This window comes from Podarcis pityusensis (genome assembly GCF_964106645.2).
Source record: "Podarcis pityusensis genome assembly, chromosome: 4".
Classification (NCBI taxonomy): Eukaryota; Metazoa; Chordata; class Lepidosauria; order Squamata; family Lacertidae; genus Podarcis; species Podarcis pityusensis.
Window position 1 is genome coordinate 10,036,703 of NC_138027.1, and position 16,113 is coordinate 10,052,815.

Below are 16,113 nucleotides of genomic sequence, written 5' to 3' on the forward strand. Positions count from 1 at the left end.
TCTTCCCCTTCTCCCAAAACATTTTCAGCACAGCAAATTCCTCATACTCTTAACTATGATAAAGTGTTTTCAGCAACAATGGACTTTAAACCAGACTGGACCTCTGGTTTAGAAGGGAATTAAGTATATCTTGAGCAACAATCAATGCTTCTGTGGAGGAAACTTGCACTCCAGAATGGAGGGGTGCTGAGAAAATGCCAGCAATTTCCCCCCATTTGCTTCACGACGAGTAAGCAATCGGGAATATTACATCTGCACAGGGCCTATATGATGTGAAAATGGCAAATGCCACACAAAAAGAGACAAATGTAGGTATAGTACAGAAAACTTTAAGTCCTTTATAAATGTTGAATTGTGTGTACAGAAGAAGCACGTGCATTGTTTTTTGTGCAAATGCTAGAATACCCAAACCCCAAACAGTACTAGGAGAATATATAGCTGAGCATAACAGAAACGTTAAAAGGAATTGTGGAAAATAAGAATGATGTTACCTCAAGTATATTATCAGATGATGGAAACAAACAATGGGTGGTTTGCATTTCATTTACAGTTATGAACTAATTTGTTCATTTACGGCAAGTTGCAGAAAGTAAATTACACATGTCTGCAAACAAATATCTTTATGGTGCAATTTGTTTGCAGTGCACTGAATGTTATTCTCATGGGACTACGTAATGCCCTTGTTACACATTCACACCCACCTATTACCACATCTTACAGTTCTTGTTACAATAATGGGTACCAAAGGCAAAGTAAACAGTCCCAAAAGGAATGGAGGAAACATCGAGGGAAGGCTCCTTTCCATAGCCACACCGTAACTCAGGATTTGCATGCGAGGAAGCACAAAACAAAGGCAAAGAAGACAAAGCCTACATGTTGGCAAGGTGGGCAGAACCATTCTCCATCAGGAATGATCATCAGTGGGGGTCGAAGGCAGGCCGTATGGTAGCCGCTGTCACAAGAGTCGCACAAGAGAATCTGTGAAAATGAACCAAGGAATCAGTCGGACCTTGCACTTGCACTGTGAAGCACATCAAGGCGCACCTTGCTTTCCTATGTTTGCACAAATCAGCCTTCGCCAACCGGTGCGACTCCAGACGTTGTGGACCACAACTCCCATCGGTTCCAGCCAGCATGGCCAATGGTCAGGGATGATGTGAGCTGTTGTCCGACAGTATTCGGAAGGGGGCCAGATTGACAAAGGCTGGCATAAATATTCTGAAATTGAAATGGCCAATAGATCCATAAGCAGATAAACTGTTGCTTTTGCTGGAAAGCCCAGGGGTAATATTCATTAAAGTTAAACTCTTTTAAGTCCCACTGACTTCAATGGAAGGTATTAATTCTCTCACTGACATGGATAGGATTTTAAAGGGGTTAACCAGATCAGGCTCCAGGTACACTAACATTCCTAGATTAAACCTGAATTCGCTGTTCTCATAAAGTAGAGGCAAAAACATGCTCCGTCTCTTCTCTTCTGGTGCAGCTGTAGACTCAAATGGGAAGTTGTTATTCTCTTTAAACACAATATGGGCAATTCTTAAGGGAACTGGCTATGTCAGGACTACACTGCAAGACAGCCTATTTTGATATGAAGACATTCCAGTTCATAAATGTGTATGATCCTCAGAGAGGAGAATTTTTCTGTTAAATCCTACTAGGGAGAGAAGATAGAAAAGACCAAATGGGCCTTTGGTTGTCACTGTTTCTCTAAACAGCCCTGTGGTTTTGCAAGGATTCCAAGGTTTCTGTTGAGTACCCAGCCTTCCCGCCAAACTACAGATTGCAAGTGTTCCTGGGACAAAAGCCACCGCAATTAAACCAACTGAATTTTGCCGCAAAGCTATGATCCCAAATGCAACTACTGCATGGAGTGCCACTGTGATTGGAATTTTGATCTCATCCACAGAAAAGGGACAATGCAAGCAGAGTGATTTTTTAAAGAAGACACATACATGCACAAGAATAATTTAAGGTACCGTATTTTTCGCACCATAGGACGCACTTTTTCCCCTTCAAAAATGAAGGGGAAATGTGTGTGCGTCCTATGGAGCGAAGACGCCATAGCCCCACGACCCTCTCCTGGCTGGAGAGGTGACGCGCGGCTATGGAAGGAGCCTCTATAGCCGCGCGTCACCTCTCCAGCTTGGAGAGCGCGCACGGGGCTAAAGCAGCACCCCGCAACCCTCTCCCGGCTGGAGAGGTGACACGCAGCTATGGCAGCAGCCTCTCCGCTGCGCCTTTGCGCTGCTCCCTGACCTGCTCTTTGGGGCTGGTGGTGGGCTTCCCCCTGCCAGCCCCAAAGAGCAGGTCGAAAGGAACCTGAAGCCTGGAGAGCGAGAGGGGTCGGTGCACACCGACCCCTCTCGCTCTCCAGGCTTCCAAGGTAGCCGCCTGAACGCACCTTAAACGGCACCTTGTTTTAGAGCGGGAAAACAAGAGGGGGAAAATTCTCCCCCTCTCTGCACAGCGCCTCCTGCCGCTTCGCTGAAGGGGCGCTGGGCAGAGAGGGGGAGAATTTTTTTTTCTTGTTCTCCCCCCTCTAAAACAAGGTGCGTCCTGTTGTCCGGTGCGTCCTATGGTGCGAAAAATACGGTACCTATTTTTTGTCAGTGTTATTGCCCCATATTTATGTAACACGTAATAGTTTAGAATCTGCTCCCAGGTCTGAACTTCCAAACGAACAACATGACTTAGAAATGCTTGTCTGTTTTCGTTTCCCATCTTCGAAGCACCCCACCACTTAAATTCATTCTGCCTTCAAGGTGCAGCAGCCTGCAGAGGTGGCTGCTCAATTCAGACATCACACTAAAACATGATTTGCACACCCAAACCTGCTTTACTGGCGAAACACAAACCATGCATTGCCAATTCAGACATGCCAAGTCATACCTAAACTTCCTTTAACCATAGGATTGGTATGATGTCTGAACTGAGCCAGTATCTGTAGAATGCTTAAGAATGGCTTTTCTAAGTTTCATTGCTCTTGAAGACAAGAACCTACTAGCTCTGGGTGATTGGGGAGGCCGCATTTCTTGCACGGCTCATCGTCATCAGCAGGTGCAGGTTCTTCCTCTTCCTCCTCCTCTTCCTCCTGATCCTCAGAGTCTTCTTCACTCTCTGAATCATCGCTCTCATCATTGCTTGAGTATCTCCACCTACCACGAGTTCGAGTACCAGCCCACCGAACTTTGCTTCGCTGTGAGGCCTAGAAACCCAGTGACAAGGGAAACCTCATTGTCTCGGCACCTTGTTACAGTTCCATGCTGAATCATACATTCCCCCAGTTTACATTGCATCAAATAAAATATAGCCACGCGCAGATTATACAATGCCTTCTGGACATGACAACAGTTGTACTGGGATTCAATGCTAAATGGTTTAGCAGTATAAGAACAAGCCGCAGGAAGCCTCAGGTTCAAATGCCCCCCTCTCCTCCAGCGCAGCTGCAAGGAAACTGTTGCTTCTATTTTAGATTAGTCACTGTTTACCATGCCCCCATAACCCTAAACAGTGCTTGATCTTAACTATGTTTTTTTTTAAAGAAACAAACCATAGTTAAGATTAACCATAGTTAAGATCAGGGGTCACCAACCTAAGGCCCATGGGCCAAAAGCGGCCCGCGGAGGTCGTTTGACCGGCCCACGAACCACCCCCGAACTGAGGTGCCCGCTCTCGCGCTGCGCTAAACTGGCACATCTGCAGACACCGAAAATTGTGAGCGCGCATGCTCACACGTGCGCACGATCCGGCCCACGGAGGGATCTCCGTGGGACCGATCCGGCCCAGGCAAGATAAGCCTTGCTGACCCCTTGTTAAGCTTATCCAATTTGTCTAGATGTAGATGTCACAACAAGCTGCATTTAATCTAAAATTGTAGGGGAAACTTCCAAACTTCTCCTTAAGCCTATACTGGAGGACAGAGAGGAGCATATGAGTCCAAGGCTCACCAACACTTGTTGTCATAATGTCAACCAATGATTTAGTGTTATTTCTGAACAAGGCCAATATCACTCTTAAAAAAAACAAACCCAACTCATTTATGTCCTTCCCTTCTGAAGTTACACTACTTTATACCAGCACCCATCATCTGTTCCACACACAAATGAGCTGCAATCTGATCATATGGCCTGCTGCTGCAAATTAGGATCTCATGATACAAACACTGCATTTGTAGAGAAAGAGAACAAGTTCTGTCCTTGCATATGAAATCTTTCTTTTTCAGTCTGGCCTTCAAACAAGGGAAAACCTTCCCTCAGGATTGATGCAGCTGATGAGACCAAACTGGGAATTTGCGTGATAGTTCACTGCGGAGACAGGAGAAAGACTTGGCTTTCACAATGAGAGATACCTCAGATTTAGCTGGAGGCCGGGCTCTCTTCTGAAAACAATTTTGCACCTTGTGGGCAGATTGCTCACACAGGACTGGACCACTAAATTGTGCAGAGCAAGGACAGTATCTCTCTGGCACAATCCTAAAACCACACATAGGGAAACATCAAAGTAGAAAGCAGGACCTCTGTCTGACTCTTTTCTTTCAAATCAAATGGGGATAATGAGGCAAGTGAGGGCACCGCCACCAGGAATCTACTGAGAGTGCCCAGTCAGAGGACATGTAACCCAACCAAGTCTTAGCTGAAGGAGGACGAAGACACTGCCTGTCTCAAAATCTTCCTCTTTCCCTGAAGCTTCCAGCCCTCACCAGGTGTTCCCCACTCACAGTAAACCACTGGAATCATGATGAATTTTACTTTCTTGGCCATAGATTTTGACCTTGTGATGACATAGCAGCCAGAACATTATTCTTGCCATTCTCAAACAGAAGTGCTCCTTCCAGTTGTCTTACTGGCATCCCTGATGACTCTTGTATTAACTCTGCAACTTCCTATTCCATTTCTTTCACACACAAAAATATATTCTAGACTCATTTTCTGTACCGTTTCCAGGTGTCATCAAACATGTGACTCTCAACTACTCCAACTTTGCAGAAGGGCAAACGTTTCCCATGCAATAATCACAGTAACTAAATGCACACCGTATAGCCAGTGTAGAAAACACTAGCTAGTAATAACTGCTAAGGCACGAGATATCGTTTTAGCCTACCAAATTTTTTTCAACTGATTCACTGAATCGATTAAACATCTAAATGCTGCACCTTACATCAAGCTTTCTTCCATTCACCAATAGCTTCTGCTACATCAGTGTAACATAACATAAACAGTTTCCTGCATCATTTTATTTTTTGAAAAGCTACTGAACTATCTACACCCTACTTCTGAGCCAGCTAGTAACTGTGTGGATCACATGATCACACCTTCTCTGCGGCCATCATTTTTCAGGAGACAGGGAGCTCTATCCAATGCTCACACAGTTGGGACTCCCGCTTCCTCTCCTCGTGTGCCCCCAAAAATCTACTCCAGAGAATCCCTCAAGTCTCTGGTGCAGATTTTGAGGGTGCACAGGGGAAAAGGGAAAAGGGAACAGTTCCACTGCTTTAGTGGGACCCTGACAGGCAAGCAGAAGCTCTCTATACTGTGTTCTATCACTCCTGCTTCCAGGCATAGTGCCTTGTGCTAAAAATGTCAAAACAGAGTAAAAATTAGAATTCTGGGTGCAGAGCAAAACTGTTCCAAACTGTACAGATTAGTATAATGGGGGTGGGGTGGGGGTGGATGGGCAGAAACCAAAATGTCTTAGCATAGGTTTGGGTTTCTAAACAACATTAGTGGCCAGCGAAATTCAGAAGACTCAAGGCACACAGCTCTCATGTGAATATTTTACCTTGCTAGCCTTAGAATTTATTTCCTTCTCTTGCTTTTTTGAGTCCTCTTTCTTCTCCGGCTTTTGCACCACAGCTGGTTTTTCTTCCTCCTCCTCACTCCGTTTTTTCTCGGGCTTCTGATCTCGGGTCTCCGCTATTTTGGGAGTGGGCTTAGATATCCGGGGAGACCTCCTTAAAATGCGACCGACACCAACAGCCGCCTCCTCCTCCTTTTCAGAGGCTGCATTCTGAGTCTTGGGAGGAGGGTCGGTTTTCTTTCTACTCGAGATCCTGATTGTGAGCTTGATCCCATCTTTCTGCCTCTCAGAGGTGATTTCCCTATTCTCCGTTAGAGAACCTTCGTCTTCAGAAATCAGCTTGTATTTACACTTGCTTTTCACAGGCTCTTTTTTAGCCTCAGGAGGTTCCTCGGCAGAACTTTGGGCATTGCCTAATTTGGGCGTTTCTTTCCCTTCAGCTTCAGAGTCCTTCTGCGGCTTAGAATCCTGCCCTGCCTGGACTTTGCATTTATCAGGAAGTGTGCTTTTAGAGACAGATTCCTCCTTCTCAGCAACTGATTTCTCCAAGGGAAGGGCTGGAGCAGGCAGTGGAGTCACAGCCCCTCTTAGCAACTCTGCCTTCTCCCCGGGTTGACCCTTACTTTTCAGATCCTCTTCAACTGCTGGAGTAACCTGCTCCTTTGGGGAAGATGCAGTTAAGGATTTATCTGGACATTCCTTGGTTGGTGCCAAGCCGTCTTTTGCTTTCACAGGTTCCACTGACTTCTTGAGACAATCATCCGTTTTTGAAGGTGCTTCTACGACAGACTCTGAAGTCTTACTGTCAAGCAAGTTTTCTTTTCCTTTCGGGCTGGTCTCCTCCTTTAAAGGCACTTTCTGAGAAGAAACCTCAGCTACCACACTAGCTACCTCCTTCCCTGTATGCAAAATATTTCTTTCAACATCAGCTGTTCTTATTATTGTGCTAACGGTCTCTAGTATTTTCTCGCCGCTTACACCATTTTCCTCCTTAGGCAGGCTGGAGGCGTCTTCCTTTGTGCCTGGGGAACGTTCCAGCTTGTTATTTGGCATGATTTTCTCGCTACTAACCTCCCCATTAACAAGACATTTCCCATCGGTGATTGTAGGGACTCTCTTAAACGTCTCTTCCTCTTGTTTCCCTTCCTCCTTCAAAACATCCTTCGTTGGGGTAATACATTTTCGCAAGGGCCCTTTTAAGGGACTGTCGTAATCATCAGTCAGCTTAATCTCTCGCTTTTTCAGTGGAATCTTTGCCTGCTGGTCATTTTTTAGTTTCTCGCTTTCTTCCACACTTCGCTCCACCACTTCCTGGGGAGCTTTGACATTGACACAGAACTCTATCCTCTCGGGCTCATGAACAGTTGCCTCTGCATTGCTATTTACATCTTTCAAGTCTTTTGGCTCTAGCTTATTTTCCTTCACCTCCACTTTAACGGGCTTAACGTTTTCTTTAAAAGAGTCCCTTTCTTCTTTGGTAATCTGCATTTCCCCATTGTTTTCCAAAGGTTTATCTAACTTCACTATAACTGGCAGCTTTATGATTTCTCTCTCTTGCACTTTTTCTAATTTTATCTTGTTTTCCTCTTCCGAAACTGCTGGAGGTGGAAGGCTTTCCAACTGTTTTGGCAGCTCCTCTTTTATCTCTTCTTTTTCTTCTTTGACCTTCAAGTCACTTTCTGTTTCATTTAAAAGAAAAAAGAGCAAAGTAAAGCAATTTTACAATCATCACCAAATGATTCTCCCCACCCTCAGTACGACACAACTTTTGAAGCATTTAGTTTTTCCAGGCACTGAACACATAAATGCTAAATATCAGCTCACGTCCAAAGAAAAACAGTTCCAATGGTACTTTACTCTGAGTGAACGTTTCGGTACAGCAAAAATCACCGGGCAAATCTATGTAACAAATATATGCTGGTTTCATTCCAATTTAACTGTCCTGGCTATCCCCTCAAGAAAACCCTGAAAACTATGGTTTTGTGCTATTCTGAGAAATCTCTATTACTAGCTCACTTCCCCTGTATGGAATTACAATTCTCAAGGCCCTCCAGGAAGAGCTTTACTATTTGAAGTCTGCAGAAGCGAGCTAGGAAGGGCCAAAAGGCATGCAAGTCAGCACCTCCTTAGAGGAAAGCTCTCTCGAGAGAGGCTCGCCTGGTACCCATCCTAATGTCACTTTAATAGCAGCAATACTTTAAAAAAAAATCTTCTCAAGCTTTTTTAGGTTAAATGGCTTCCAATTTTGAATCACGCCCACATTTGCAGTACATAAATCCCTCAAAATAGTCAACACTGAGAATGATTAATGCAAAATATCCCTTGCAAGGTAAGAATAGCAGCAAACCTTGGGTTGATGTTTCTTCGCCCTTTTTGGCCTCTTCACCTTCAATACTAGGGCTCTCCCGTGACGAATTATCCTGTTGCTGTTTTTTTAATAGTTCAGGATCAATTTGTGCTTTGAGGAGTTCCAGAGTTTCAGCCAGCTCATTTCGGCTTCTGGATAAACAAAAAACAAAAAAACGCATCAAGCCCCATAACCTTGCCAGCCTTGTGTAATATCCCACACTTGTGCAAACCAGACTGCATGCATTCTGCTTTGCCAGCACCCACAGGAAAATGAAGAGTAAGTAAACGGTAAAGACTATGTCTGGAAAACCCCCACAACTACCCCTTCCCCCTAAGGAATTTCACAGACACCTATCACTGCTATAGGGAACCATTTGACTTTCGTACTCTCAGCAGTCAGTACACCAGTTCCCACCCTCCTCTCACACCTACCTGCATGCATAGCAGAACCAAGGAATAGCCACACATAGCAAGCCTGGAACAAAAGGAACATAGGCATACAAAAAGGAGCAATGGCCAGCACTCCAGCACATATTCACCACAGCCCATATTCAGGGCCAGATCTCCAGACCTGAGAATAGTCTGCTAGATCAGGCCAAAGGCCCACTTAGCTAGTCCAGCATCTTGTTCTCACAGTGGCTAACCAGATGCCTGCGGGAAACCAGGGAGCAGAACAAGAGCACAAGAGCCCTCTCCCCTCGAGTAGTTCCCAGCAACTTGTATTAGCATTACTGCCTGTGGAAGTAGAACGTAGCCATCTTGGCTGGCAGCCGTCAATTTCCTAAACCTTTTATTAAAGTCTCCCAAGTTGGTGGCCATCGCTGCCTCCTGGGGGAGCAGTTCCATGGTTTGACATTGTGCTGCGTGAAGAAGTACTTTCTCTTATCTGTCCTAACGTTCATCTTCACTGGGTGCCCATGAGTTCCAATGTTATGAGAGAGCTCTAATGTTATGTTATGCCATGCATAATTTTATAAACTTCTATAATGTTACATTAGGGACACAGGTGGTGCTGTGGGTTAAACCACAGAGCCAAGGACTTGCTGATCAGGAGGTTGGCGGTTCGAATCCCCGCGACGGGGTGAGCTCCCGTTGCTCGGCCCCTGCTCCTGCCAACCTAGCAGGTCAAAAGCACATCAAAGTGCAAGTAGATAAATACCGTATTTTTCGCACCATAGGACGCACCGGACAATAGGACGCACTTTGTTTTAGAGGGGGGAGAACAAGAAAAAAAAAATTTCCCCCTCTCTGCCCAGCGCCCCTTCAGTGAAGCAGCAGGAGGCGCTGCACAGAGAGGGGGAGAACTTTCCCCCTCTTGTTTTCCCACTCTAAAACAAGGTGCCGTTTAAGGTGCGTTCAGGCGGCTACCTTGGAAGCCTGGAGAGCGAGAGGGGTCGGTGTGCACTGACCCCTCTCGCTCTCCAGGCTTCAGGTTCCTTTCGACCTGCTCTTTGGGGCTGGCGAGGGGAAGCCCACCACCAGCCCCAAAGAGCAGGTCAGGGAGCAGCGGAAAGGCGCAGCGGAGAGGCTCCTTCCATAGCCGCGCGTCACCTCTCCAGCCGGGAGAGGGTCGCAGGACTATGGCTTCTTTAGCCCCGCACGCCCTCTCCCGGCTGCAGAGGTGACGCGGGACTGTAGAGGCTCCTGCCATAGCCGCGCGTCACCTCTCCAGCCGGTAGAGGGTCGCGGGGGGCTGCTTTAGCCCCGCGCGCACTCTCCCGGCTGGAGAGGTGACGCGGGGCTGTAGAGGCTCCTGCCATAGCCGCGCGTCACCTCTCCAGCCGGGAAAGGGTCGCGGGGCTATGGCATCTTCGCTCCATAGGACGCACACACATTTCCCCTTCATTTTTAAAGGGGAAAAAGTGCGTCCTATAGAGCGAAAAATACGGTAGGTACCGCTCCAGCGGGAAGGTAAACGGCATTTCCATGTGCTGCTCTGGTTCACCAGAAGCGGCTTAGTCACGCTGGCCACATGACCCGGAAGCTGTACGCCGGCTCCCTCGGCCAATAAAGCGAGATGGGCGCTGCAACCCCAGAGTCGGTCATGACTGGACCTAATGGTCAGGAGTCCCTTTACCTTTATAATCTTACTCACCTCTTCTCCCCCCCTTTTTATTAATTAAAACAAGTCATAGCAATATATTTCAAACAGAATATTTAAAAAATCATACAACTCTGTCCGCTGCCAAAATGTTATAATATGATCATAATAAGCTCCAGCTTTTTCCTCTAAACTAAAAGTCCCAAGCACTGCAACTTTTCTTCATAGGGAAATTGCTCTAATCTCTTGGATCATTTCGGCGGCCCTTTTCTGAACCACCACTTTGTAAGCGTTTGGCTTTGTTTCAGGTGCAGCACTAAACCATCACAAAGATGTACGTGTAGCTGTAAATATTTCCTTATGCACAGTGAGTTAGAGAGAACATTTAAAAAAATCCTATCCAATAAATGAACCTGAGAGAGGCGTTTCTTCTAAAGTCTAAAGTCTGGAAAACCGAGGGTAAAAAGAACAATACCTGACAATGCACTTCCACGAAGACCCATCTTGATCATCTTGCTCTTCGACATACACCCTAACATTATGATCTTGATCCAGCTGGTACCAGTAGGTCAGCCCATCTTTGTCTCTGCCAATCGGCTGAAGGCGCATAGCATCTGCATCTTCCTCATTAATGATATTCTTAAATTTGAGATTGTCATCAAACTGGCACTCACAAAGGTACTAAAGAAAAAGGGGGGGGGGGAGAAAAAGAGCACATCAAACTCTGCTGATGCACCAGCAAGAGACTAATTTGCAAAAACAGCACTTGAAGGGCTTGATTTAAGAAATTGTTGGGGAGGAACCATAGCTCAGATGGCAGGGCCCTTGCTCTGTATTCAGAAGGACTCAGATTTAATCTCTAGCATTGCTATAAATGAGAGAGGGCTGAGAAAGGCTTGTACTTGAGACTTTGGAGACCTGCTATGAAGTAGGTACTGAAGCAAGCAGTCTTCAGTGGTTCCGCCTCACCATCTCTTTTTAAAAGGGACATTTTGAATCCCCCACTGCATTTTCTATAGGTCTGGAGTAGCGTATAAAGGTAGCTTTTTAAATGAATGACACTCACCCACCATGTAGCCATGGTTTGGAGTTAGGTCAACCCAGAAACAGTGCAGGAAATTGGAAAATGCAAGGGAATTGGGAAGGTGGAGGATGCATAAGCCCATGATAAACTCATGATGCTATAAATGGTGTTTGGAGGATTATCAGGTATCATCACAGGTATTCCAGAAAACTATCACATGAGTTGAAGACAATAGTACCTTCAATATTCCCAACTTGCATTCCATGCTCATTTCAAAGTATCCTTTTTTCTCCATTTCCCATGCCCAGGTGCTGTTGAATTCTTGACACATCTGAAAGGAAAATGGTTTAAATTAAGTACGAAGTGATCTCCCATCATGGCACCCATACTCAGTGAAGTGTTACCTAAAGGTTCAGTTTTTGTAGGAATAAAACAGGAACTGGAAAAAGCAGAGGGATGTGGATCGCTGTTAAACTAACAATATGGGGACCTAGGATGGGTATTTAGTTATTTATTTATTTGACTTATAGTCTGCTTTTTGCGAACACGCACTACAAAGCAGTTCACAGCATATATAAAAATACAAATTCAAACACAAAAAAACACTTTAGAATCCATTCAGAAACAATACTAAAATCTAAACGCCAGTATAGAGATGAAACAGAAACAATAAAATTCAGCCGGATACAGACAGCAAGAGCCCTATTAATCAGAGGAAATAACAATCATAGAATCATAGTACTGTAAACTGGAAGGGACCCCAAGGCTCACCAAGTCCAACCCGCTGCAATGCCGGAATCACAACTAAAGAATCCCTGACAGATGGTCATCCAACCTGTGCTTAGTCCCATTTAAAGGATGTGATGGATGAGACCTGCCCAACCTTAGAAAGAACTGACTACCATAATTGCGGGGCCGCCACCAAGAAGACCCTATTAAAGGTTCCCACCTGCCTGCTAGGCTTTACCACCAGGCACTGGCAGGGGTGGGAACATAAACACGCTGTCCCAGAGACCAAATATGAAAAACTGGAAGACCCAGAAGTCTTTCATAACAATCATTTAAATGAATTGTATTACAGGGACGTTGATTTTTGTGTGCTCTGGAAATTCCTTAAAATTATTTCTGGATGGTAGTGATTACATCTGCACACTATGTTGTTGTTTAGTCGTTTAGTAGTGTCCGACTCTTCGTGACCCCATGGACCAGAGCACCCCCTGTCTTCCACTGCCTCCCGCAGCTTGGTCAGACTCATGTCTGTAGCTTCGAGAACACTGTCCAACCATCTCGTCCTCTGTCGTCCCCTTCTCCTTGTGCCCTCCATCTTTCCCAGCATCAGGGTCTTTTCCAGGGAGTCTTCTCTTCTCATGAGGTGGCCAAAGTATTGGAGCCTCAGCTTCAGGATCTGTTCTTCCAGTGAGCACTCAGGGCTGATTTCCTTCAGAATGGATACGTTTGATCTTCTTGCAGTCCATGGGACTCTCAAGAGTCTCCTCCAGCACCATAATTCAAAAGCATCAATTCTTTGGCGATCAGCCTTCTTTATGGTCCAGCTCTCACGTCCATACATCACTACTGGTAAAACCATGGCTTTAACTATACGGACCTTTGTTGGTAAGGTGATGTCTCTGCTTTTTAAGATGCTGTCTAGGTTTGCCATCGCCTTTCTCCCAAGGAGCAGGCGTCTTTTAATTTCGTGACTGCACACTATATCTAATATTAAACAATACAAAACCCAAAATTGGCACAGACCCCTCCTATTTCTGGCCATGGTATTGGGGATTCTCAACATCATATATCACCCAGTAGTAGAGTTTCAAAGCATCCAATGTAAGAACAACTTACCTTGATCAAGTATTTTTCCCAGCGATCTGCTGTGACGGATTTCCCGATCTTCCTCATCAGTTTCAGGTGAAGTTCTACCAGCTCTCTGGGAACTACAAACAAGAAGGGGAGGGAGTTTAAAAGCAAATAAGCAACTAGGTTCTAAATGCTAGACGTAAGTGCAAATTCAAGAGAAAGACGAACTTTAAGTGTTAACTAATCCACAGAGAGCCAAAATATTAAAATAGGATGCTCACGCTCATACACACAGGAAAAACTGCATAGTCTGAACATCGTAATAGATCAAGGTGTAACAAAAGGCATACTATAATCCCAACAGTGGACTACCAACCAATTTCCTGTCAACCACCTTGCACCTGCAGGGTGGCTCGGATTCTTACAAAGAATGTGAAACAAGGTGAGCTGTTGCACCAGCACACTTCTTATCAAGGCGCTTGTTATATTCTTACTTGGAAAAGCTTAACAAAGATTACTTATGCCTTAACTATTAAGAGGCAATCTTACTATTTCTCCATTTGCACTACTGGACCAGGTAGATTATAGAAAAAGAAGGCCGCGCAGGTTCTCATCTACCTTAGAATCTAGGTAGCTCAGCCTTCCAGCACTAAAATCAGACATATGCTAAAATGTGATTTTACACCTTAGGTGGGGTTAATTAGTAAGGATTTATAAAAGAAATTAACATCTTTTCCTTTGTTCATAGAGTCTCTCTCTTTCTCTCAATTCACATATGAACCAGGAGCAAACTACAGCGGCACCTAGTGGCAGAACGGAGCAATACCCACGCAGGCAGATCTGAAAAGGTGCTGAGATGGACAGGCTGATAAAGACCTGGAAAAATATCACAGCTGCCCTATCCTTTGGAAAGTCAGCCTTGCACAGGAGCTATTTATCCCTCATGTTTTAATTTTCGAAAAACGGCATAAGCATTTTTATAACGTTTTAGAACTGCTTTCAAACTAGAATGCTACACGCTTGTTTTCTCCCACCCTGGAGGGTAGGACTCGAGACAATGGCTTCAAGTTACGACTAAACATTTGGTAAAACTTTCTGATAATAGGAGCTGCCTGGCAGTAGAACAAACTGCCACGAGAGGTGGTGGGCTCTCCTTCCTTGGAGGTTTTTAAGCAGAGGTTGGATGGCCATCTGTCATGGATGCTTTAGCTGGAATTCCTTCATTGCAGGGGGCTGGACTCCCTCGGGTCCCTTCCAGCTCTAAGATTCTATAATCTTAAAGAGGTTCACACATTGCTTCATGAAATTTGTGCTGGAGCAACCAAAATTCTTTGGGCTACTGCAATGCGCTCTATGTGGGGCTACCTTTGAAGGTGACACAGAAACTGCAATTAATCCAGAATGCGGCAGCTAGACTGGTGACTGGGAGCGGCCGCTGAGGCCATATAACACTGGTCCTGAAAGATCTTTATTGGCTCCCAGTACGTTTCCGAGCACAATTCAGAGTGTTGGTGCTGACCTTTAAATCCCTAAACGGCCTGGGTCCTGTATACCTGAAGGAGCATCTCCACCCCCATCATCCAGCCCGGACACTGAGGTCCAGCCCCAAGGACCTTCTGGCGGTTCCCTCGCTGCGAGAAGGGAGGTTACAGGGAACCAGGCAGAGGGCCTTCTCGGTAGCGGTGCCTGCCCTGTGGAACGCCCTCCCAGCAGATGTCAAGGCAATAAACAACTATTTTACTTTTAAAAGACAACTGAAGGCGGCCCTGTTTAGGAAGGTTTTTAAGGTCTGACACTGTATTGTTTTTAATATTTTGTTGGAAGCCGCCCAGAGTGGCTGGGGAAACCCAGCCAGATGGGTGGGGTATAAATAAATTATTATTATTATTATTATTATTATTATTATTATTATTTGCTTGGAAGTCTTTGCTTAGAAAGTCAACCAAAGAACAGCCTGGAATGCTGCACACTAGTCAAAATACATTCTTTGCTGGTGTTTCAGTAAGCTAGTGGTTTAGTTGATCTTGTATTTACTTGTCAGAGAGGGTGGGAATGCAGGTAACAACAGCCAGTTAGACAATTGGGAGGAGGGAAGAAAGGGAGGCATTTGGGGAAAGTGGTCAAATAGCTGGCTTCAGAGAATAATAAGAGCAAGAAAATGGGGGGGGGGGACCAAATAGGTGAGGAAGGGGGAATATTGGGTCCACTATGTTTAGTGAGCCCTATTTAAGAGGATAATTGGAAGGAATTAAAAAGAAAGGAAACAAGACTAGAAGAGACAGTACAAGTGCCTGGCACAGATCCCAAAGAAGGAAAGCCAGGGAGGAGAAATGAGGGGTAAATAGCAACAAAGCAGCAGAGGCAAAATTCAAAGCTTGCTCATCCATTATTATTATTTTTCCAAGGCACACCAACACTGAAGACAATGCAGAATGCAAAAGCCTCACTAGGGCAATGCCCACATCGGAAAGTAGTAAGAAAGTTACAGAATTTTCCAGAACTGTTCTTCAGGTGAGATGTTCAGCAAAACAGAAAAGGGGGCAGGTGAGAAAATGGAGACTGGAATGAAAGTCCCAAAGTAAGCAATTTATCACAGTCTTAAAATGGAGAGAAGGAAGAATTAAGGGAGGCTCTGGTCCATGGGGTCACGAAGAGTCGGACACGACTAAACGACAACAACAATAGTCTGGTCTGCTAGGTGCAAAACAGATTTCAGGTTGCAACAAAACCAACTGGGACAAATAATCAGCAGTGGCTGTCCAGATAAGATAGAATCATTTTAAATATGCAATCTCAGTGGCCTTCTTATCCACAGTCAAAATAAGAAGCACAAGGCAGGCTCAAACACCCCTTCTGAACAAATTCTCTTTTCCTTTTTCAGTGTTCAACACACCAAGGTTGTCTTTATCTTCAATTTGCAACCAACTGGTGCTGGCAGAATTAATGCTGAAAACGGGGGGGGGGGGGGATTTTATGCCGGTGAAAGAGAGCAAAGCAAAAGTAGGGAAACTTTTCGGCCCGGTGGGCTGGATCTTCATCTCCCCTCAACATCTGACAGGCCAATTGGACAAGCTGGCAAAGCAGGATTAAACACTCTGCT

At 45.2% G+C, this 16,113-nt stretch overlaps 1 protein-coding gene across 2 annotated transcripts in view; it reads right to left on the reverse strand.

Annotated features, from left to right (window-relative positions):
* RSF1 (remodeling and spacing factor 1) overlaps positions 1–16,113 on the reverse strand; it is a 41,889-nt gene that overhangs the window by 13,290 nt on the left and 12,486 nt on the right. For both annotated transcript variants that reach the window (XM_081001771.1, XM_081001772.1), the window contains exons 2-8: positions 13,059–13,150; positions 11,452–11,544; positions 10,665–10,870; positions 8,147–8,298; positions 5,782–7,478; positions 3,005–3,208; positions 874–978 (exon numbers count right to left, since the gene is read on the reverse strand). In XM_081001771.1, coding sequence (XP_080857897.1) covers positions 874–978; positions 3,005–3,208; positions 5,782–7,478; positions 8,147–8,298; positions 10,665–10,870; positions 11,452–11,544; positions 13,059–13,150 — 2,549 coding nt within the window. The remainder of the gene's footprint in view (positions 1–873; positions 979–3,004; positions 3,209–5,781; positions 7,479–8,146; positions 8,299–10,664; positions 10,871–11,451; positions 11,545–13,058; positions 13,151–16,113) is intronic.